Genomic DNA, 22,861 nt, shown 5'->3' on the forward strand with positions numbered 1-22,861 from the left:
TCTGATCAGACCCCCTGAGGACTTTCTTCAATTTTTCTTACATTATGAGGATACTAAATAAGCACTCAGCTGTCTGTCATTTATCCTTTTCTCTTGGATCCTTACCAGCGCATTTTCTTTTTTGATTATACATGTCTGAGGATATACTTACTCCAATTCCTTTTTTTTTTTTTTTTTTTAAGCAGTCGGGGTTAAGTAACTTGCTCAAGGTTACACAGCCAGGTGTTTCTGGGTGGGTACTAAGTGTCTGAGCGCAGATTTGATCCACATGTCATCCCGACACTGGAGCTGGTGCTCTTACTCGCTGTGCTACCTGGCCGCCCCTCGAATTCCTTTTTTGTAGGTACTTATTTGGTTTATTGCCTTCTAAGGTATTAAAAAATTGTAAGCTTGCATGACCCACAGCTAAAGGACATTGGAATCAAACTCATATAAAGCTTTTTTTGTTTTGTAATATAAAGCTTTTAAAAAGATAAGTCTTTGTTTTAGGGATAGACTTGAGGTTATTACAGAAACTTTGTAATTTCCCAAAGGCAGTAGAACCTGCTCTTCTGCTCAATTCCAAACCCAACTCGGTATTCATGGGAAGGCCTCTGAATTTTAAGTGGTTGTAGCTCTTGCCCAGGAAACTCAGTAGTGTTGCAGGGCTAGATCCAGCTAGCACAATGTTTTCTGTGAACAGGATCATTTGGTAGAACTAATCATCTGTGGAACACATCCTTGATTTAGACTACTGGAGTCCAGCATGAAAGTGGTAAACACTATTAGTGGAGTTGTGAACTGTTTCACCCATTTTCAAACTATTTCCATAGGGCTATACAGCTGTGCATACCTTTGATCTAGCAATACCACTATTAGGTCTGTATCACAAAGTGATTAAAAAAAGGGAGGTGGGAAGGTCTATATGTACAAAAATATGTATAGCAGTACTTTTTGTGATGGCTAAGAATCAGAAATTGAGGAGATGCTTATCAGTTTTATAGTCCTTTGGAGATAGTTTCAAATTGCTCTCCAGAATCAATTTACAACTCCAATAGTTCATTAGTGTCCCAATTTTCCCACATCCCCTCCATCATTTATTATTTTCCTTTACCGTCATGTTAGCCAATCTTATAGGTGTAAAGTAATGTCTCAGAGTTGTTTTAATTTGTATTTCTCGAATCAGTGATTTGGAGCATTTTTATGTGAACGTAAATAACTTTGATTTCATGACCTGAAAATTACCTGTTCATATTCTTTGACCATTTATCAGTTGGGAAATGACCCATATTCTTATAAATTTGACTCATAATTTTTTGAGAAATGAGGTCTTTATCAGAGAAATTTGCTATAAATTTTTTTCCACATTTTTCTATTTTCCTTCTAATCCTGGCTGCATTGGTTTTGTTTTTGCAACCCCCCCCTCCCACTTAAGAGTATCTTATTTTTTTCCAAGTATATGTAAAGATAGTTTTCAACATTCACTTTTACAAGATTTTGAGTTCCAACATTTTTTCTCCCTCCCTTCCTCCCCTTCCTCCTCCCCAAGACAGCAAGCAATCTGATATAGGCTATATGTCTATACAGTCATATTAAACATATTTCATTAGTCATATTGTGAAAGAAGAAACAGAACAAAAGGGAAAGCCATAAAAAAAAGTGTAAATAGTATGCTTTGATCCGCATTCAGACTCCATAGTTCTTTCTCTGGATGTAGATAGCATTTTCTGTTATGAGTGTTTTGGAATTGTCTTGGATCATTGTACTGCTAAGAAGTTAAGTCAGCCATAGCTCATCACCTGTGCAAAATATAATTAAAATTGTTCCTTTTATTTCATGTGATATTGTCATAAATTCTTCACTTAACCATAGGTCTCAAGGTAAAGTATTCCATGTTCCCCTGATTTGTCTTTATGTCTAAATAATGTACCTGTTGTGATCGTAGAATACCGTGTGAGAAGTTGGTGCATACCTAGTTTCTGCCAAGCTGCTTTCCAGTCTACCCAGCAGTTTTTGTCAGACAGTGAGTTCTTTTCCCAAAAGCTGGGGTCTTTGGGTTTCTTTGGTATCATTATGTTAATTAATAACCATGTGTGAGGTGCCTGATATATCCCACTTATCCACCACTCTGTTTCTTGGCCAGTACCAATTGAAATTACTGCTTTGTAATATAGTTTGAGATAATGGCACAGCTAGGCCACGGTCCTTCACATTCTCTTCATTGATTCCCATGATAATCTTGACCTTTTGTTCTTTGTTCCCTCCTTCCCTACGTCCATCCTTTCACCCTGCCTCCTCACAAGTGTTTTCCTTCTGACTACCACCTCCCCCAATCTGCCCTCCCTTTTCTCAGGTCTTACCTCCGTTCTCATCCTTCCCCCCTCACTTTCCTACAGGGTAAGATAGATTTCCATACCCAATTGAGCATGTAAGTTATTCCTTCTTTGAGCCAATTCTGATGAGACTGAGGTTCCAGTATCACCCCTCCCTCCATCCCCCTTCTTGCCCTCCACTGCACTAACCCTTTCCTCTTCATCTGAGATAATAATCTCTTGTACTCCGCCTCCCTTTTCCCAGTGCACTCCTCTTTTTCTCTCTTTTATATTTGTTTATTTTTGGATATTATCCCATCATAGTTAACTTATACCCCTTCCCTCTATCTATGTGTATGTCTTTAGCTGCCCTGATAGTGATAAAGTTCTTAAGAATTAAAAGTATTATCTTCCCAGGTAGCAAACATTTTAACCTTATTGAATCCCTTATACTTTCTTTCTCCTGTTTACCTTTTTATGCTTCTCTTTAGTCTTTGAAAATCAAATTTTCTGTTCAGTTCTGGTCTTTTCATTAGGAATGCTTAAAAGTCCTCTATTTCATGGAAGGTCCATTTTTACCCCTGAAGGATTATACTCAGTTTCTCTGGGTAGGTGATTCTTGGTTGTAATGCTTGTTCCTTTGCCTTTGGGGATATCTTATTCCAAGCCTTCTGATCCATTAATGTAGAAGCTTCTAAGTGCTGTGTAATTCCGACTGTGACAGCTCCACAATATTTGAATTGTTTCTCTTTGACTGTTTACAGTTTTTTCTCCTTTACCTGGGAGCTCTGGAATTTGACTGTTATTGTATAATCACAGTCTGAATTTGTGTTTTTAAGCATCTTTAAAATTAAGCAATTTAAGTCAAATCACCTTTAGTAATATTTGTTTTACAGCTGTGATTCAGTCTCTTTTTTATTATTATTTGTGTCACCTTTGTACCAGTATTTCTTTGGTTGGAGGCTAAGAACTTTTGCATTTTGTTTCTGAACTGTCAACTTACTGTGTTAATTCCAGGCATTATTTAACTGATATTTGTGCCTGTACCTTCACTTGAAAGTCACTTAGTCTTAAAAGGTAGACCTTCAGACCAAAGTTTGAAGTTGTTGAGGGAAAGTTTATTGAAGGTACTTGGACTAGACTTTGTAAAGTAGGAGTGAGGCAGGAGAGCAGGGAAGACATTTTAGAGTGAGAAAGCAACATGAACAAAGCAGGAGAGAGAGGAATTAGCATGTTAAATGCAGAAAACATTATGGATACTGACTTGACTAGACCAGAAATTTCATACTGAAGAATAATGGAAAATGGAATTGGATGTAGCTAGTGCAAAATTTAGAAATTCTTGTAAGTAATGTAGATAGATGCACATAGATATGATATAGTAGCCAGTAGGGAGCTAGTGTTAAACTCTTGAGAAAGGGAAAAAATACTACAAATTTCTTTGTAAGTTTGCAGTGGCATGTATCCAAAAATAAAATCATTTTGATGGGGGAAAAAAAATCACAATTCTTGGTAACACACTTGAGAATTAGCATAAAGGTCAAAATTAAAGATGACACCAAATATTCTAGCCTGGGATATTGAGATTGGATTTGAACATATTGAGAAGTTTAAGTAAGAAGAATGTTGTCCCTCATAGAATTAACATTGTGGTCTCTATTACAATATATGTTTGGATTTCTGTTGATTCTTGATATTCTATGTAGTGTATTTTGTACACCTAAATTAAATATAGTTGTTGTGGTGAAGTTTGGTTTTTTTTCTATTTTGGATATTATGGCTTCTTTTGTTGTAAACGGTCTGTTTTAATTTTTTTCTATATGTTGTTTACTTTTGGTGCAGATTTTTTTAAATCTTAAAAATCTCTTCTGTTTTCTATAAATCAGCTTCCATCTCCAGAAGAGAAGTGTCAACAAGTTTTGGAACCTCCATATGATGAAATGTTTGCAGCTCATTTAAGGTAAAGTAAATTCGTGGTGTGTGGGAAGGAGGCACTTAAATATTCTTAAATTTACTAGGTGATTTTATTTTGGATTTTTAAAATTGAAACGATTACTAGAAAACTATCTTAATTTTTTACTATGACATAGCTTATAAAAAGTTTTATAAGGTTAACATTTGTAAGTGCTTTGACATTTTTTTTTCCCTATTTCAAGAAACTTGAGCCTTAGGTTTGTTGGTAATTATATTTCTGTATGTATATCTAGTATAAAATAAAATACACCACTTAATCTTTCTGAAGGCACTGTATTTAGTGTTTTCATTTGAATATGAAGAAAATGCATTCATAATTCTATTTTTAGTTTCACTATTGTATAGATATGTCTTCTTGACTCATTGCTGAGGAAATAGGCATGGAAGCAAAGCAGATATTTTTAATATAATTTCTTTTAACTATTGTTAACTTCTTAAATATCCATTTGGACAGACTATTCAGAAGCTAGGATGTGTTTAATTGAGAAGCCTAAATATAGTTACTGAATAAGTGAGAGAGAAGGGCCTAATAGGCTATTGGGAGATTTCATCCTGGAAGTGAAATAGCCAGCACTTCCTACTGGTTTTCAACACACTGTTCAGGTTTTGGTGAAGTTCCATACTTTCAGATAGCATGATGAAACTTGATAAGGCTTACTTGTCCTAGATACGTCTATTTAAAGCTCCTTAACCCTATTAACATAGCTGAGGGCCACTCATCACAGTAGAGGAGCCACCAGAAAGAACTGACTAGCCCCTTCTGGGCTTTCACAAAGCAAACCTTTGTTTAGAGGCAGGACCATATCCCAACAGTATCTGACCTTACCTCTGGGACAGTTGTTTCTTTTATTTCCATCCATTCTTTAAATGATCAGTTTGGAGCATGTCACCTATCATTCAGAAACCAGTTCAAAGGTAGGGTATTTTGTGGTAAAGGTGGGAGTTATGTTTAAACAATTTTTTCTAAGAATAAATTTTCTAAGACTTTTTTTTTTATAGGTGTACATATGCAGTGGGAAACCATGATTTCATTGAAGCATACAAATGCCAGACTGTGATAGTTCAATATCTTTTTTTAATATCTTTTTCCCCATAAGTTAATTATGTAATTACTAGCGTGCTTAATTACAGATTCAAAAATATAGAGCTTCAGAGGGGTTTTCTATACCTTTAATTGGAAAGGAATTGAAAAATATTAGGAAGTAAAATTTAACCTTTCAATTCAGCATTTATTAAATAGCAACATAGTCCAAAGCACTGTGCCAGGTATTGAAGAATATAAATATGAAAATGACATAGTTCTTCCTCATAGGTAACTTATAGTTCCTTCATTAATTATTAAATAGCCATTGTATGCCTACTCTGTGCAAGGCATTATGTGACATAGCAAAAATAAGCTGTATATCACTTCAAGATTTAAGTGCACAGGAAAAGCTCGAAGTGCTATCTGGCTTAAGTATTTAAATTCATGTAAAAACTTTGTCATAGGGTAACATTAAATAGGGTGAAACATTGAGCCATATTAAAGGACAGTTATTTAATTTAAAGCTATATGCCTAATTATATCAGTTGGTTGAGCCTCTGTCATGGAATCATGAATTTAAAATACATTAATTTTTAATGGTGACAAATGACCTTAAGGCAGATTTTAGTTTTTCAAACCAGCAGGTCATCATTACCTTTGCTAATAGACATGTAGCCAGAACCCTGATTGTTGATTGTGCTGATTTTTGTTTCCTCTCCTAGAGAGGTAGTCTGTTCAATCTTTGGCTATCTGACATGCAATCATAAGAAGTTAGAACTTGATTATCTCTAGGTCTTAGATCTTCTAGTTCTACAATTCTGTGATCCATTAAATAAGCTTTTATATCACAGGCATCTGAATTATTACAATTATAAATATAATGATATGATTTTCTAGCCTGGGGAAACCAAATATAATCTTTGAAATTATACTACATGATTTGCATTGTTGTTATAGAAGCATATTCCTGGACTTTGGGGCAGTAATTGGGAAGAAAAATTATTTTAGATTATTTGTACCTGATGAAATTCATCAACTTGGAATATTGGTTTATAAAAATGAATTCTGAAGATATTAATAACATAATTGGAAAATGGCAAAGAAGAATGACTTTTTCTCAAACTGTCTGTCATTATGTTACATTTTGAGTTTAGTTTGTATCATATCTTCCTTAATATAACACATCTTTCCTGCGAGCATTTCAAGCCCACAAAGAAGAAAACTGGTAAGTACTCTGCTAAAACAGTTAAAAACTTTTTTTTTTTTAAAGCAGTCGGGGTTAAGTAACTTGCTCAAGGTTAAACGGCCAGGTGTTTCTGGGTGGGTGCTAAGTGTCTGAGCCCGGGATTCGATCTCCAGGTCATCCCGACACTGGAGCCGGTGCTCTTACTCGCTGTGCTGCCTGGCCGCCCCAACAGTTAAAAACTTTTAAGTGGCAAATATTTTTTGGATCTTATGCTTGCTTCTCTAAGCTACATATTTCTATTTTCTTGATGGGTTTCTGAGATTTGAGGGGAAAAAAATGTCATATCCTATAACATTTAAAAAAAAATTGAACTCCATTATTCCATGTAGTTTCATTGGCATGTCATCAAGACTGTACCATGTAAAATTTGGGGCTTATATTATTAGTAAATAAATAACCTTTTATTTCAGCTATTCTCCCTTCCCCCATTTTATTGAATATTATTTTTTTCTGTGTAATTCTGTGTGATTTATTTTATGTATTTAAAAACATTATTCTGAGAAGGGGTCCATAGGCTTCACCAGACTCTGTGGGATCCATTTTCAACAAAAAGTTTAAGAAGCCCTGGCCTAGAGGATACAGGGAGTGTTGGGAGAAGGAGGTTAAGTTCACTTTGACTAAAGCATAAAGTGAGTGCAATAGAGTAATATTAAAAAAGTAGGGTGGCATCAGATTGTGGAGGACCTTGATTGCCAGTAGTTTAAACTTTTCTTTGTGGGACCCCTGTAGAAAACTTTTGAGCAGAAGAGTACATGCCTAAATCATGTGTGCTTAAGGAATATTAGGATGATAGTTTGGTGGAGTAGGTAGACCTACTGGGAAATCTTAAGAAAAAATTAACAGAATATTACTTTATATAAAACTTAAAAACTTAAAAGTTTTTTATTGTTATTTCTCTAGGGCTTTGCCTATTATGTATGCTGTAGCACTTGACCTTCGAGTTTTTGCTAATAATGTAAGTAGCAGTAAAACATAGAATGTCATGATTGCTTAGTTAATTGTAAACTCAGTACTTAAAATCTATTATTAGCTCTTGTATAATTTTATATTTTTTCCCAAAATTTCAAGAATTAGGACTACTTGTCATGGAGAAGAAAACTTTAGGAAGTGACGACTAATTATGTATACTTTACAAAGGCCATAATTAAGCACGTAAATAAGTGCTGGAATTCTGAGAGGATATTTGTGTGGATAGGTTGAATAGTTGTGCGTGTAATTCACCACAAATGTGTGATTCTTGTCATGTAGTTGCCAAAGGGTCTTCATTCATTTTAGAATGAGTTTTTTGCCAGTGATTCTTTAGGAGATAATTCTTGTTTTTCTTTCATTGCATGAGATAAGCCCTTTTGTAAGCAGCTGTACCATGGGAGAGTGTAGATTCGAGTGACAGCTAAAGCATTCTCTAGTATGAGTATAGCCAGGCATTAACTAATGTTAGGCTCCACAGATATGTCTTCCGTGGTGGCTGGGCATGTGGCAGGATAGTCAAAGGATATGCAAGGAAAGAAACAAGAACTCTTTCCTTTTACATCTCAATTTATGTCCTTTAAGCATATGAGAAGCTGTTATTCCATAGTAGCAATCCATTCATCCTTTATCTTTACTGAAAACTAAACTAAAAATACAACACAGGTTAATTAAATTCTTTGCTTAGTATCCCCATCACTTAGCAGAGTGCCTGGTACATAGTAAATGATAAATAAATTCTTGTTCACTGACTGATTGATATGAGGAAGAACTTAAATCACTCCTTAGTTACATTTTAAATAATTTATTTTTCTATTTGAACCTGTGATTTCATCAGTGTGGAGAACTCTCTGGTGTGGAAACTTTTTCCACAAATGTAGGTCAGCAACTTTTCTGTAGCCGATTGCCCAAGATGCATTCTGAGAGGTTATGTATCTGACTTGCCCCTGATTTGATTTGATCTGGCTTCAATGCCAGCTCTCTATCCATTGCACAATGCTCCCTCTCAAATTATTTATTATGAAGGTAAAATTGGTTAAATTGGAATATGTTATGTAGGGGAGTTCAGGATGCTGTTAAGTCTGATGTAATTTTTAAAAAAAGTAATCTATTTTTAAATGCTTTAAATATGGAAGCATAGATCATCTAACATCTCAGATTTTATTCTACAATTATGAATCTATATTTTAGTTTTAAAGCCAGATATTTTGTACTTTAAAGTTATTCTGAAGATTTATTGAATTTTTAAAGTAATCCAGAAAAAAAACAAAACTTTGTTTTATGTTAGGCTGACCAACAGTTGGTGAAGAAAGGAAGAAGTAAAGTTGGGGATATGTTGGAGAAAGCCGCTGAATTACTGATGAGCTGTTTTCGAGTATGCGCCAGTGATACGTAAGTAAAGAGTTGAAGTTTCTATTTCATTCAGTTCACGAAGTCTCTGTTGAATGCCCAGCCTGTGCAGAATACTGTGCTATAACTGAAGGAACCTACAAGATGAGCTACTGGTTAGTAGGGTCCTCGTCACGAGGGATTCTTCGTCATAGTCGTCATTTGGGAATCGTTTAATCGTGTTATTGGGTGGTGCTGAGAAATAGCCACTCATCAGCACAATTTTTTCAGGCACTTTAATCACCTAATTGCTGTGCAAATGCCCAAAGTTTTCACAGAAAAATTATAGATTAGCAGGTAAAATAGATTAAATTCTACTTTAAAGCACTAGAATTTCTAGAAACACTAGAACACAGCTGTTAATATATCCTCATTTTTTATTCCTTTTCATACTCTACTTTGCACACTCAGGAAGTAAAGCAACATCTGTGCTAAAGGTTAAAAAAGAATTAAGTGTTGACCCTACTGGTTTTACACAATATACAAATTATTTGTTAGGAATTCGGTTTCTGTATTCTGAACCTGACACCCAAGAAAATGAGTGTTTCTACGTGCAAACTAGAATATGAAGTATTACCCATTTAACTGTGACTATTAGGGACAGCTTGCTTTTCCTTTTAAGTATATAATAAGCACAACTTGTAATTTTCAAAAGCTGTCCTGCTTGTCTTATTTCCCTTTGGCCTTCTATTCTCTCTGCATTTCAGAAAAATGCTTTGTTAGCCCTTCCTTCTCCCTTCTCCTTCCCTCTCTCCGTTCCCTCCTCTCTTGTCCCTTCCCCTCGTCCCCTATTCCTTCATTACACACCCTTTCCTTTCTATTGCCCTCTACACAACTGAGAAAAAATGTTTTTTAAAAACTTTTAATAAAAGAATTCCGATACTGGTCATACGTGAAAATATGTCTCATTCTACACCTTAGTTCATTGTTTCTCTGTTAGGAAGGTGAGTAGCATGCTTCATCATTAGCATTCTGGTGTTGTGGTTGATGACAACATATAATATCATACATGAAGGCAGTTAAAGTGGGTGCCTTTGTGTCAAAGGGGCATGAAAAGCCATGATTAACTTTTGATTAAGGTCATGCTTATATTTTGAGTCCCCAAGATCATCCATCCTGCCCATCACTTTTCTCATTTTAGAATATACTGATCACAACGTAAAATAAACTTTTATTCCTAACAGACATCACTGTCAGCATTCATAAATTCGCTCCTTCATTGCTTTGCTCTTCCAAGATTACCAATATTGCAGTCTTTGGCTTACAGATCTTTCCATGCCAGAGACTGGCTATTTTGTTGGCATAGACTGATCCTCCTACTGCCCTCTGCCAAGTGGATACTGCCTTGTAGGCTGATTTCCACCCTCTATTAGAATTGCCATGCCTATGTGGTTTTCTCACATACCTCTTCTAGAGTCCAATTCTGTGTGATTGCTTGGTCCTTTGCCTGCTTGGAGTCATCTATTCATAGCTCTTCTTAGCTATTTTATTTTATTTTATATTTTGTTTATTTTTAGTTTTCAACATTCATTTCCACAAGGTTTTGAGTTACAAATTTTCTCCCTGTCTTTCTCCTACCCATCATCACAAAATAGTGATCCTACTGAATACCCTTTCCCCCCATCTGTTCTCTCTTATATCCTCCCCCATATGCCCCCTGACTTTCCAGTAGGGCAAGATGGATTTCTATACCCCAGTGCCTGTATATCTTATTTCCCAGCTCCATGTAAAAATAATGATAATAATAATAATAAATTTATTTTTTAACATTTGATTTTACAAGTTTGGTTTCCAGATTCTTTCCCTTCTTCCCTCGTCACCTACTCCTACTGGGAAGATAATCAATTCAGTATCCGTCGTATGCGTGTAGTTAACGCAAAACATTTCTATAGTAGATATATTGTGAAAGACTGACTATTAACCCTCTATCCTATTCCACCCCCAACTTATTCTGTTTTCTACTTTGACCCTGTTTCTTTACAAAAGTGTGTGCTTCTAACTACCCTTCCCCGCCACCCCCAATCTGCTCTTCCTTCTATCATCCCCCCTCTTATCCCCTTCCTCCCTACTTTCCTGTAGGGTAAGATATCCAATTTAGTGTGTATGTTATTCCCTCCTTAAGCCAAATTCAATGAGAGTAAGGTTGACCCATTCCCTTTTGACTTCTAATTCTTCCCCCTCCATTGTAACAGTTTTCTCTTGCCTCTTTATATGACATAATTTACCCTATTTTGTCTCTCCCTATCTTCTTTCATTATATTCCTCTCTCACCTCTTAATTTTATTTTTTAGATATCATCCCTTCCAATTCAACTGATCCTGTGTCCTCTATGTATACATGTACATATATACACGCACTCACTTAGTATTTGTATATACATATACCCTCCTATATAAACATATGTATGTATACCTATATATACATATATATTCCCTTCAACTGTCCTCATACTGAGAAAAGTCTCATGAGTTACAACTATTGTTTTTCCATGTAGGAATATAAATAGTTCAACTTTAATGAGTTCCTTATGATTTCTTTTCCCTGTATAACTTCTCATGCTTCTTTTGCTTCTTGTATTTGAATGTCAGATTTTCTGTTCAGCTCTGTTTTTTTCATCAAGAATGCCTGAAAATACTCTATTTCATTGAATGACCATATTTTCCCCTGAAGCATTATACTCAGTTTTGCTGGATAGGTGATTCTTGGTGATAATCCTAGCTCCTTTGACCTCCAGAATATCATATTCCAAGGCCTTCAATCCCTTAATGTAGAAGCTGCCAGATCTTGTGTTATCTTGATTGTGTTTCCACAATAGTAAAATTGTTCCTTCCTGGCTGCTTGTAATATTTTCTCCTTAACCTGGGAACTCTGGAATTTGGCCATGATATTCCTAGGAGTTTTCTTTCTGGGATCTTTTTTAAGAGGTGATAGGTGAATTCCTTCCATTTCTATTTTGCCCTCGGGTTCTAAAATATCAGGGCAATTTTCCTTGAGAATTTCTTGAAGGATGATTTCTAGGTTCTTTTTTTTGATCATGGCTTTCAGGTATTCCAGTAATCTTTAAATGATCTCTCCTGGATCTATTTTCCAGGTCAGTGATTTTTCCAATGACATATTTCACATTGCCTTCTATTTTTTCATTTTTTTTGGATCTGTTTTATAGTATCTTGATTTCTCAGAAAGTTATTAGCTTCCATTTGTTCCAATCTAATTCTGAAGGAATTATTCTCTTCAGTGAGGTTTTGAAATTCCTTTTCCACCTGGCAAATTTGGCTTTTTAAGGCATTCTTCTCCTCATTGGCTTTTTGGGCCTCTTTTGCCATTTGAGTTATTCTATTTTTTAAGGTGTTATTTTCTTCAGTCAGGTTGTTGACTTGCTTTTCACGATTTTCTTGCATCATATTCATTTCTCTTCCCAGTTTTTCCTCCATGTCTCTTATTTGGTTTTCAAAATCCTTCTTAAGCTCCTCTATGGCCTGTACCCAGATCATATTTTTCTTGGAAGCCTTTGATGCACGAGTTCTGACTTCATTGTCTTCCTCGCATTCCATGCTTTGATCCATTTTGTCCCCAAAAAAGGAATCTAAGGTTTGACTGCTGTGCTTGCTTTGCTTCCTCTGCTTGCTCATGTTGCCAGTCAATTACTTGACTTTTGAGCTCTTTGACACGGTAGAGCTCTGCTTCCAGAGAGGAGAGCTTTGTCCCGAATTACGGGGGTTTTTGCAGCTGTTGCAGCTATTATTGGGCGCCCTCTCTACAACCGCCACAAGCTCTGGCCTACTGGCCACACACCCCAGGACCTCCACCCAAGATAGTGATCCAGATCCAAGCAGATTAAAGCAAGAGTGACCCTCTGAATGGTTGCTTGGTCCCCCTACAATATGCAGTCCAGGAGCTTTATAGGCAGCCATGCTGGGCAGTGGCTACAGCCGCTGTGACTTTGCCACCTCGTGCACTGGGGGCAGGAGCCAGACCATGCCCTTCCTTTCCAACAGAGTTCCTAACTAATCTTTTACTTGCTCTTTGGCATTTATGGGTTTTGTCAGGAAATCGCCACATCTGCTGATGATTCACTCTCCTTAAGTCTGCTCTGGCCACTGCTGCCTCCCTGGGGCCAAAACCGTGCTGCTCATGTGAGATTGTGCTTAGCTCCCAGCTTGCTGCGATGAACCCTTCCTGTAAGCCTGCTGGGCAGCCTTCAGCGAGAGATTTGTTTCTCTCATTTACTTTGTGGGTTCTGTAGCTCTAGTTTGTTTAGTCATATTTTATAGGTATTGGAGGTGGTTGTTGGGGGGAGCTCACAGAATTTCCTGCTTCTACACCACCATCTTGGCTCCGCCCTCTTTTTAGCTACTTTACACATTAATAATGACAAATCTGCACGTTTTCCCTCTTGACATATAGTGATTAAAGATCCTTCAAGGAAACTTTTCCTAATGCAGAGAATCACTGAAACAGGACTCTTCTAATCTTGAGAATCTACTATTGCACAAAAGTAATATATACCACTCCATTGGATTTTTTCTGATTTGCTACTCTTGGGGAAGTCATTGCTACCAACTCCATATTCTTTCAGATCTCCCAAGGAGGAAGTTGGGTGATGTTTTCTGAAGGGACCACACCTCCACTGTTTAGTGGCCCCTACATCATACCAACTGTTTTTTAGCTTACTTTCATAATGTGCAGACAGCACATTTTGTAAGTTAGGTTTGCAGATAGTTATGACTGCATGAATAAGAGTGGTCTGTAGGGGCTGGTCATGACAGACTTGATATCTAGTTTCTCAGAATTTGCAAATTAAAAGAAATGCTCTGAATATAGCAGGGGGATATAGGAAGCCAATCCCGAGTCTTTCTACAGTGATGCTCATAGTTTGGGTGGGCAAGTGAATGAGTGAAGGAATGGGAAGGAAAATCAGGTCAGCTGTGTGGCACAGTAGATGGAGTGCTAGACGTGGAGTCAGGAGGACTCCTCTTCCAGAGTTCAAATCTGGCCTCGGCAAATCACTTAAGTTTTTGCCTCAGTTTCCTCTTTTGTAAAATGATGTGGAGAAGGAAATGGCAAGAAAACCCCAGATGGGGTCACAAAGATTTGGACATGACTGAAAACAACTGAGCAATGATGGGAGTTGAAGGTAGACATTCTCCTAAGTTGTTACCTTACCAGGAAGGGCTATATTGTTTTCAGATTCCCTAATGTCCCTAGCACAGAGTAGGACACACGTTGGGTGTTACTTTAAGTTTTTTTTTCATTGTTCAAATGCTTTATTAACTTATGATTTACATCATTCATTTCCATCAGATTTTGAGTTACAAATTTTCTTCCCGTTTTTCCTCTACCCACCACCCCAAAATAGCAGTCCCACAGAACATCCCCTCCTCCAATCTGCTCGCTCCCATAATTTCTCCCATACCCCTTTCAACTTTTCCAGTGGATCTCTATGCCTCAGTGCCTATAAATCCTATTTCCCAATTACATGTAAAATAGTATTAATAATAGTGTGTGTGTGTGTGTGTGTGTGTGTGTATTTAATTATTTGATTTTAAAACTTTGAATTCCAGATTCATTCTCTTCCTCCCTTGTCACCCACCCTTACTGGGAAGATAAGCAGTTTAGTATAGGTTGTACATGTGTGGCTAATGCAAAACAATAACATAGTAGATATATTGTAAAAGACTGACTATATTTCCCTCCCTCCTATCCTACCTCCCACTTGTTCTATTCTCTACTTTGATCCCATCCCTTTTCAAAAGTGGGTGCTTCCAACTTCCCTTCCCCCCAGCCTGTTCTCTCTTCCATCATCCCCCCTCTCATCCCCTTCCCCCCTACTCTCCTGGAGGGTGAGATACCCTATTTAGTGTGTATTTCATTCCCTCCTCAAGGCAAATTCAGTGGGAATAAGATTGATCCATTTCCTTTTGCCTCCCTATTCTACCCCTCCATTGTAACCATTTTCCCTTGCCTCTTCTATATGAGATGGTTTACCCCATTCTGTCTCTCCCCATCTCTTCTTATTATATTCCTCTCTCACCTCTTAATTTCACCTTTTAAGGATCATTCCTTCCTGTTAAAATTGGTCCTGTGCCCTCTATGATACCTATGAACATATATACATATATTCACATATGTATTCGTATGCCCATATACCCCTCATATATATATATACATATATATGCATATATATGTATATATATATATATATATATTTCTATTCCCTTCAACTACTGAGAACAGTTTCATAAGTTACAATTATTGTTTTTCCATGTAGGAATGTTAATAGTTCAACTTTGATAAGTTTCTTATGATTTCTTTTCCCTGTTTACCTTCTCATGCTTCTCTTACTTCTTGTACCTGAATGTAAAATTTTCTATTCAATTCTGGATTTTTCAGCAAGAATGCCTGGAAGTCCTCTATTCCACTGAATGACCATATTTTCCCCTGAAACATGATACTCAGTTTTGCTGGGTAGATGACTCTTGATTTTAATCCCAGCTCCTTTGACCTCCGGAATATCATATTCCAAGCCCTTTGATCCCTCAGTGTAGAAGCTGCCAGATCCTGGGTTATCCTGATTGTGTTTCCACAATATTCAAATTGTTTCTTCCTGGATGCTTGTAATATTCTCTCCTTCATCTGGGAATTCCGGAACCTGGCTATAATATTCCTAGGAGTTTTCTTTTGGGGATCTTTTTCAGGAGGTGATGGGTGGATTCTTTCAACCTCTATTTTGCCCTCTGGTTCTAACAAATCAGGGCAGTTTTCTTTGAGAACTTACTGGAGGATGATTTCTAGGTTCTTACTTTGACTATGGCTTTCAGGTAGTCCAATAAATTTTAAATTATCTCTCCTGGATCTGTTTTCCAGGTCAGTGGTTTTTCCCATGAGATATTTCACATTGCCTTCTATTCTTTCATTTGTTTGGATCTGTTTACCAGCATCTTGATTTCTCATAAAGTCATTAGCTTCCATTTGCTCCAGTCTAATTCTGAAGTAATGATTCTCCTCAGTGAGCTTTTGAGATTCTTTTTCCATCTGGCAAATTTGGCTTTTCAAGGCATTCTTCTCCTCATTGCCTTTTTGAGCCTCTTTTGCCATTTGAGTTAGTCAATTTTTTTTTTAAACTAATTGGGGTTAAGTAACTTGCTCAAGGTTACATGGCCAGGTGTTTCTGGGTGGGTGCTAAGTGTCTGAGCCCAGATTCGATCCCAGGTCCCCCGAATCTGGGGACGGTGCTCTTACTCGCTGTGCTACCTGGCCGCCCTGAGTTAGTCTATTTTTTAAGGTGTGATTTTCCTCAGTCAGGCTGTTCACTCTCATTTTGTAATTTTCGCATCGTTCTCATTTATCTTCCCAATTTTTCCTCCACTTCTCTTATCTGCTTCTTAAGGTCCTCTATGGCCTGTAACCAGCTCGTATTTTCCTTTGAAACTTTTGGTACAGGAGTTCTGACTTCACTGTCTCCTCCTGTTCCATGCTTTGCTCCTTTTTGTCCCCAAATAGGAGTGTAATGTTGGAATCTTCTGTCTGCTTTGTTAACTTTGCCTGGTCATGTCGCCCCTCAGTCACTTGACCCCTGGCTTTTTGCCACAGTAGGACTCTGTCACCAGACAGGGGGGCTTTCATCCCAAACGCTGGGGTTTTCTCAGCTGCAGGAGGTATTAGATGGGTGCCCTCTCTGAGGCCTCCACACATTGTGGCAAGCTGGACACAAACCCCAGGACCTCCACTGTACACTGCAATCCAGATCCAAGCAGGTTAAATCAAGAGCGATTACCCCTCAGACTGGTGCTTGGTCCCCCTACACTCTGCAGGCCAGAAGCTGAAGCTGCCATGTGGCGCTGGCTGGCTGTGCCAGTGTCTCAGCGGCTTCTCGCCCCGGGGGCAAAAGCCAAGCACTCCCACTTACTGGGTCCCAAAGTCCAGACTGCACTGACCTCTCACTTTGTCCTTTGCATCTATGTGTTGATAAATCTGGAAACGGCCACAGCTGCTGCTGGTCTGGAGTCTCTCCCGCTGGTGGCTGGTCAGGCCCGCCCTCGGGCTAAAGCCTCTGGCTCATGGGCCTGGGCTTACCTCCCAGAGCGCTGCACTGGCTGATTCCTGCCAGCCTGCTGGGCTGTCCTCAGCAGGAGGTTAGCTTCTCTGTGTCATTTTGAGGGTTCTGCAGCTCCAAAGTTTGTTGAGAGTCCCCTTTTTACATGGATTGGGGAAGGTGGAAGCCGGAGCCCAGCAGAGGTCCTGCTTCTACTCTGCCATCTTGACTCTGCCTACTTTAAGTATTTTTGATATAATGATAGAACCATTTAGTTATAGAACCTCAGATACTGTTCACTTTTGCTGCTTCATTCCACAATCAAACGTTGTTACTATAGGAAGTTACTTTTCAGGAGACAGGGAACAGAAAAACATCTCTTGCATAGGAAGTTTATAGAAAACTTAGAACTAACATCAGTAAGACCCTTGGACTTTTGGCTCATCACTTTAGTTTGCAAATGAAAATTTAGGGAATTGGGTTTAGGGAAAGGTGAGAAAGTCAAAATGAATTTAAAATCATTGTTAAATGAAGAGAAAAAGTTAACTCCATCATTATTGTTGGGGTCAAGCCCATAACCTGACCCAAATCTGTTCAAGTACGAAGCTTGTCTTCTATGTAGAAAGCTACTTGTCTGGGAGTCACCTTTGTCAGAGACTTCGTTGACAAAGGAGTGCTGAACAAGTGAAAAGAGCAGTGACATGAGTTTCCTTTTTGAGGAGCTTTCTAGGATCTGTAAAGGCAGTGCCCTCTTGGAGGACCTTTTATTGTCTTTTGAAAGACAAATTTAGTTAGTGGTTTTTGGAAATTTCTTCATTTGTGGCAAATGTGGCAAAGGAGTGGGAAGAGGCAGAGATAACTTGAGGGTTTTACCTACATTGGAGATTGGGAAGATTCTAGTGCCAATAACAGAAATTGTAAAATTTGCAGTCTTACCTCTACACGATAATTACATCCAAGGGACGCTAATTGGCAGCTAGGTGGCACAGTGAAGAGAACACCAGGACTGGAGTCAGGAAGACCTGAGTTAGGTTCAGCCTGTTACTTTACTAGCTGTATGACCCTGGGCAAGTCCAACCTATTTGCCTCAGTTTCCTCACCTGTAAAATGAGCTGGAGGAAGTGGCAGACCACTCCAGTATCTTTGCCAAAAAAACCTACATGGAGTCAGAAAAAGTCAAACATAACTGAAATGATGAACAAGAACTATCTGAATGTCTTCCCAAAAGTCTGTGTTATCAGTTATGATTCCTAGGTTCAAGGGAGACTCCTTCAGCTGAAATTTTGTATCTTATGTATTTCCTTCTAGTAGGTAAAGCAGATGACTAACCTGTGCCTTCTGAAGCATGGGTGTGCATGCACTCTTCTATAAATTAATTTGTGCTCTCTAAGGTACCAGACAAAAGTTCATAATTAGGGAGAAATACACAGATTGTATTTGTATTTCTGTGCCTCTTATTTTGTATTGGTAGACTTTCCTAGTCTAAAACAGTGGTTTTCAGATATTTAACATTTTGGGGGAAAGCATATCTTTTTGATAATTTATACAAAATCAATTAAAGGTTTTACCATTTTGAATGGAGTGGAGTATGTCACTTCCTTTCCAACACTAACTAAAATATTGGAAGGAAAAGAATCTGGGTTTGATTCAATATTAAGTAATAACATTATCCCAAGAATTGAGAAACCGTAGTTAGGGCATTGCCATAGCACAGTAGATAGAGTGCTGATCCTGAAGTCCAACTTCAGATTCTTCCTAGCTGAGTGACCCTGGGTAAGTCGCTTAACTGCTCTCTGCCTCAGTTTCTTCAGCTGTAAAATGTATATAATAATAGGATCTACCTCACAGGCTTGTTGTGAGGAGATAATATTTGTGAAATGCTTAGAATAGTGCCTAGTACATGGTAGGTACTTAGTAAATGCTTGTTCCCTTTCCTTCCTTTCCCTGTGTGATCTTTCAAAGTCAACTGATTTCCTGGAATGAAGTTTCCTTTTCTGTTAAATGAGAGGTGTTGGCTATGGTCCCTGCTAACTCTATCTAGAAAGTTTCTCTACAGGCACATGCTTATTCTATAACGGTGTTTTTAAAACACACAGAGTTTTCCTTTGTGAAAGTAAAGGATAAAGGCAATCATATAAATAATATTCTTAATCTCTACAGTTATTTAGACAAATTTAGTTAATTTTAAAAATTTTTCTGTTTTTCATTTTCCCAGCAGTTTTTCTCAGATAGTGAGTTCTTATCCTAGAAGCTGGAGTCTTTGGGTTTATCAAACAGTAGATTGCTATAATCATTGACTGCTATATCAGATTGCAGGCCATCTTGGGGAGGGAGGAGTGAAGGAGGGAGAAAAAATTTAAGACTTATGGAAGTAAATGTTGAAAACTAAAAATAAAGTTTTTTTAAAAAACAAGATCTAAAAAAAAGACTAGATGTCTAGAACAAAAAAAATTTTCTGAAAATGGTTTTTATTCTTTACTTTGTTTAGATATACTAGACTGGGTTAATAATGAAGGCATTAAGGGATCAGGGGAAGGGAAGTGTGCCCTTCCCCATATGAATTTACAGTGCAAGAAAGAAGTATTAAGTACTTCCTCTATGCAGAGCACTGTGCTATGATCTGTAAGAAGTTACAACATTTCAATAAGTCATGGTACCTTGAAGACTAAGGTCCTCAAGGAACTTATGGTCTAGCGAGGGATAAGACACTAATTCCAATAGCTATATATAATATTCATTGTAAAGCTATGAAACAAAGTGCTATGTTATGTCTGAGGCTACAAATTATTATCAACTGAAGGAATTATAGAAGAGTTTCTAACGAAGTTGGATTTTTAATTGTGCTCTAAAGAATGGATAGGTGTTCAATAGATACGGAGAAAGAAAGACATGTTAGATGTAGAAAGTCGTGTGAGCAAAGGTTTGGTATTAGAAAACACACTGCATGTTTATGGGGCCAAAATTAGTCTTTTTGCTCTAGGAGGGAAGTGAGTAATATGAGATGAGTCCAAAAGGGTAGTATGGTACTAGATTGCAGAGAATCTTAGATGCCAGCCAGAGGAGTTTCCATTTTACTCAGGCAAGAGAGCTACTGTGGTAACACGACCAGATTTATACATAAGAAAAATTATTCTGGTAATGGTGTAAAGCAGAGCTTCTTAAACTGTGTTGGGTTGCAACCCACAGTAGAAAGAAGCGCTGAAAGGGGTTGCAGGTGGAAAAAAAGTTTAAGAAGCCCTGGTGTGAAGGAGAAGTCATACAAATTAAATTGTAGACCAGGAAAACCTGGAAGGTGTTGGTTGGTGTTATCTAGATAGGTGGTAATGAGGACCTGTATTAGGGTAGTGAATCTCTCAACAGACTGAGGCTCCCAGGGGCTTATCATGTTGGGTTGGACTAAGTGTGGGCACCTATTCAACTTTAGTTCCATTGTAGTTCAGAACTCCCACACAAAAGACATTCCCCTGCCTCAGCCTTCCCCAGTAGCAGGGGTCATTGGCATGCTCGCCATGCCTGAACAAAGTGGTCTGAAAAGATAAGTGTACAAGGAGGAGAATTTTCAGGTCAGAAATGACTGAAAGCTTAGGGAGGGGGCATTCTAGAGCAGTTGCTTGTGAAACATTAAACTTGTTGGCCATGAAGATCCAGACAGAGCGGGAGAGAATAAAGATAGGTCATGATAGATTGAAGGTCGTGCCAAGGGCATTGTGAGTGATAAAGATAGGAAGTTGTAGTCAGAAGAATTGTAGAGAGCCTGGTTCTTAGAGGTGACTCATTTCAGACAGAATGCCTGTGGCTAAAGTAGAGTAGGGAAGGTTACTGGAGTTGAAGAGGTTGAGGAATTGTGTGGTATGGCTAGTGAAGGAGTTTTTAATATTAACAATGAAGTCTCTGAATACAGTAATAGAGAATGAGGATGGAGGGGAAGACATTGAGCGAAGTCTGAGTCACTAGAAACAAATGGAAGACTAATCTGGAGGTTGGAAGATACCTATAAAAGTGTGGGGACCAGACAATACAGATGGATCACATGGAACTTGAGAGAGAGGTTATTAAGAGGGGGTGGTAGAAGAATAGTCTGGAATTGTCAACGGGGAAACAAGAAGAGGCATGTCCACTAATTCTCATAGCTCTCTGAGTCGTGAAGAGTGACTTCCAGTGGAAACAGTCTCAAGGGATGTGAAGTCCACAGATGGGACACAGGTTTTGTTTAGAGTGAAGAGGTGGAGCTTGAATGAGTTGAAGAAGGAAGGGTATTTTTGACTATAAGAGTTAAAGGATGTAAAGGGTATAGTGGAATGGGCAGCTTAGTTTTAATTAAAATTTAAAGTGTTCAATCTTAATGCTGTTTTATGTTCATGTAATAGGACATATCTTAACCTTTTCTATTTTTCCAAACTGCTTTTCACCATTAGGCTTTCGCATAACATTGCTGTAAATTGTTCATAGAATAGGGTAGATAACTTGGCCTATGAGATGTTAAATCAGGATTACAGTTCCTGATTCTCAGCCTTTTTAGTTTCATGTATTAGATAAGACCTTTTTTTTTTCTGCTTCCATTTTAGTAGACATGTGAAGGACACTTGGCTCTTATAACTTTCTTTCCAAAAGCTTATTTGATTAATTGTTTTTCTCATTTTAACTAGTCACAGAAGTTTCACTTCTTTTTCTTAATCTCTTGTAACAGCCGTGCTGGTATAGATGATTCTAAGAAGTGGGGGATGTTGTTTCTGGTCAATCAGCTATTTAAAATTTATTTTAAGGTAAGCTTCTAGTTTAATACTTTATAATAATGTGTATTTATAAAGAGTGTTTCTTTCTAGGAAGATTACTTCATGAATACCACACTTATCTTAACCCTGGTTGATGTTTTTACAAAGTTTTATGACTTCCATTTTAATATTCTTACTGAGATAGTATAGTACTATTTTATCTAACTTATTTAATTTTTGTATATTATGTGCTAACTTGAATCTCCTCTTTACAGATCAACAAACTTCATCTTTGTAAGCCCTTAATTAGAGCAATTGATAGCTCAAATCTGAAAGATGACTACAGCACAGCACAGAGAGTTACATACAAGTACTATGTTGGTCGCAAGGCGATGTTTGACAGTGATTTTAAGCAAGGTATCCTAATAGAATAAGTTACTGATATTGGTAGAGGGATTGAAAACAACATGCTTTGTCTAAAGAAAAAATACTTTAGCTCCTAATACAGTTACTGTATTTTGATTCCACTTAGGACAACAGGGAACAGGTGCTGGATTGTGTTCTTTGTTGGAGCCAAAGTTGCTTAAAAATCAGTGAAAATCAAACATTTGAAAGTTCATTGTTCCTACCAAGAGAGGACTGCACTCTCTTCTCCAGCAGAAAGAATTGACAGCCAGTATCACAGACTGAAAGTTGTTCTTTTCTTTCTCTTTTTCCTATGTGTTAATGAAACAGCCACAAAATATACGTATTTTAAAGTTCTTATTCAATTCCCCAAATATCCAGTGAGTGATAACTTGGTGCAGTATACTCTGCTACACCCTGGATACCAAGATAAAACAACACAATCCCTGTATTGTATCCTTGTATTCTTTTTGGAAGAATTAAGACAATTTACACAGATAGCTGTAATACCATTTATAAATACCATCAAAAGGCAGCAAAGAGAAAAGTTACCATTCTTTTGGGGGACCTTGGCAAAGGCTTGGAGAAGGTGGTGACACCTAAGTTGGACATTACAAAAAGGACAAGTTTCCAGAGGGTTGAGATGGACTGGGTCTGTTTCAGGGCGGGGAGATTACAAATACAAAGGAGAGGGTCGGGCAGTATTGGGAAACTGGGCACTGCTGAACAGTCTTGAGCCACTTGGGCTTTTTGTTCAGTAGAGTGATATGATATTATCTGTTAATCAAAAAGATGATCATAATATCTGTGTGAAGGGAAGCT

At 37.7% G+C, this 22,861-nt stretch overlaps 1 protein-coding gene across 3 annotated transcripts in view; it reads left to right on the forward strand.

The window, feature by feature from the left end:
- The window catches only part of PCID2 (PCI domain containing 2), a 48,274-nt gene that overhangs the window by 17,611 nt on the left and 7,802 nt on the right, over positions 1 to 22,861 (forward strand). For 2 of the 3 annotated variants that reach the window (XM_069094088.1, XM_069094085.1), the window contains 7 exons: positions 4,178 to 4,251; positions 5,265 to 5,330; positions 6,473 to 6,514; positions 7,436 to 7,490; positions 8,790 to 8,893; positions 21,610 to 21,685; positions 21,910 to 22,051. In XM_069094088.1, the coding sequence (XP_068950189.1) occupies positions 4,178 to 4,251; positions 5,265 to 5,330; positions 6,473 to 6,514; positions 7,436 to 7,490; positions 8,790 to 8,893; positions 21,610 to 21,685; positions 21,910 to 22,051 (559 nt within the window). Of the gene's footprint in view, positions 1 to 1,924; positions 2,003 to 4,177; positions 4,252 to 5,264; positions 5,331 to 6,472; positions 6,515 to 7,435; positions 7,491 to 8,789; positions 8,894 to 21,609; positions 21,686 to 21,909; positions 22,052 to 22,861 lie in introns of all 3 variants that reach the window. The other variant, XM_069094087.1, reaches the window with a different exon arrangement.

This window comes from Petaurus breviceps, unplaced genomic scaffold, assembly GCF_028583685.1.
Source record: "Petaurus breviceps papuanus isolate PSGF00001 unplaced genomic scaffold, PetGlider_PUasm1.0 214, whole genome shotgun sequence".
Classification (NCBI taxonomy): Eukaryota; Metazoa; Chordata; class Mammalia; order Diprotodontia; family Petauridae; genus Petaurus; species Petaurus breviceps.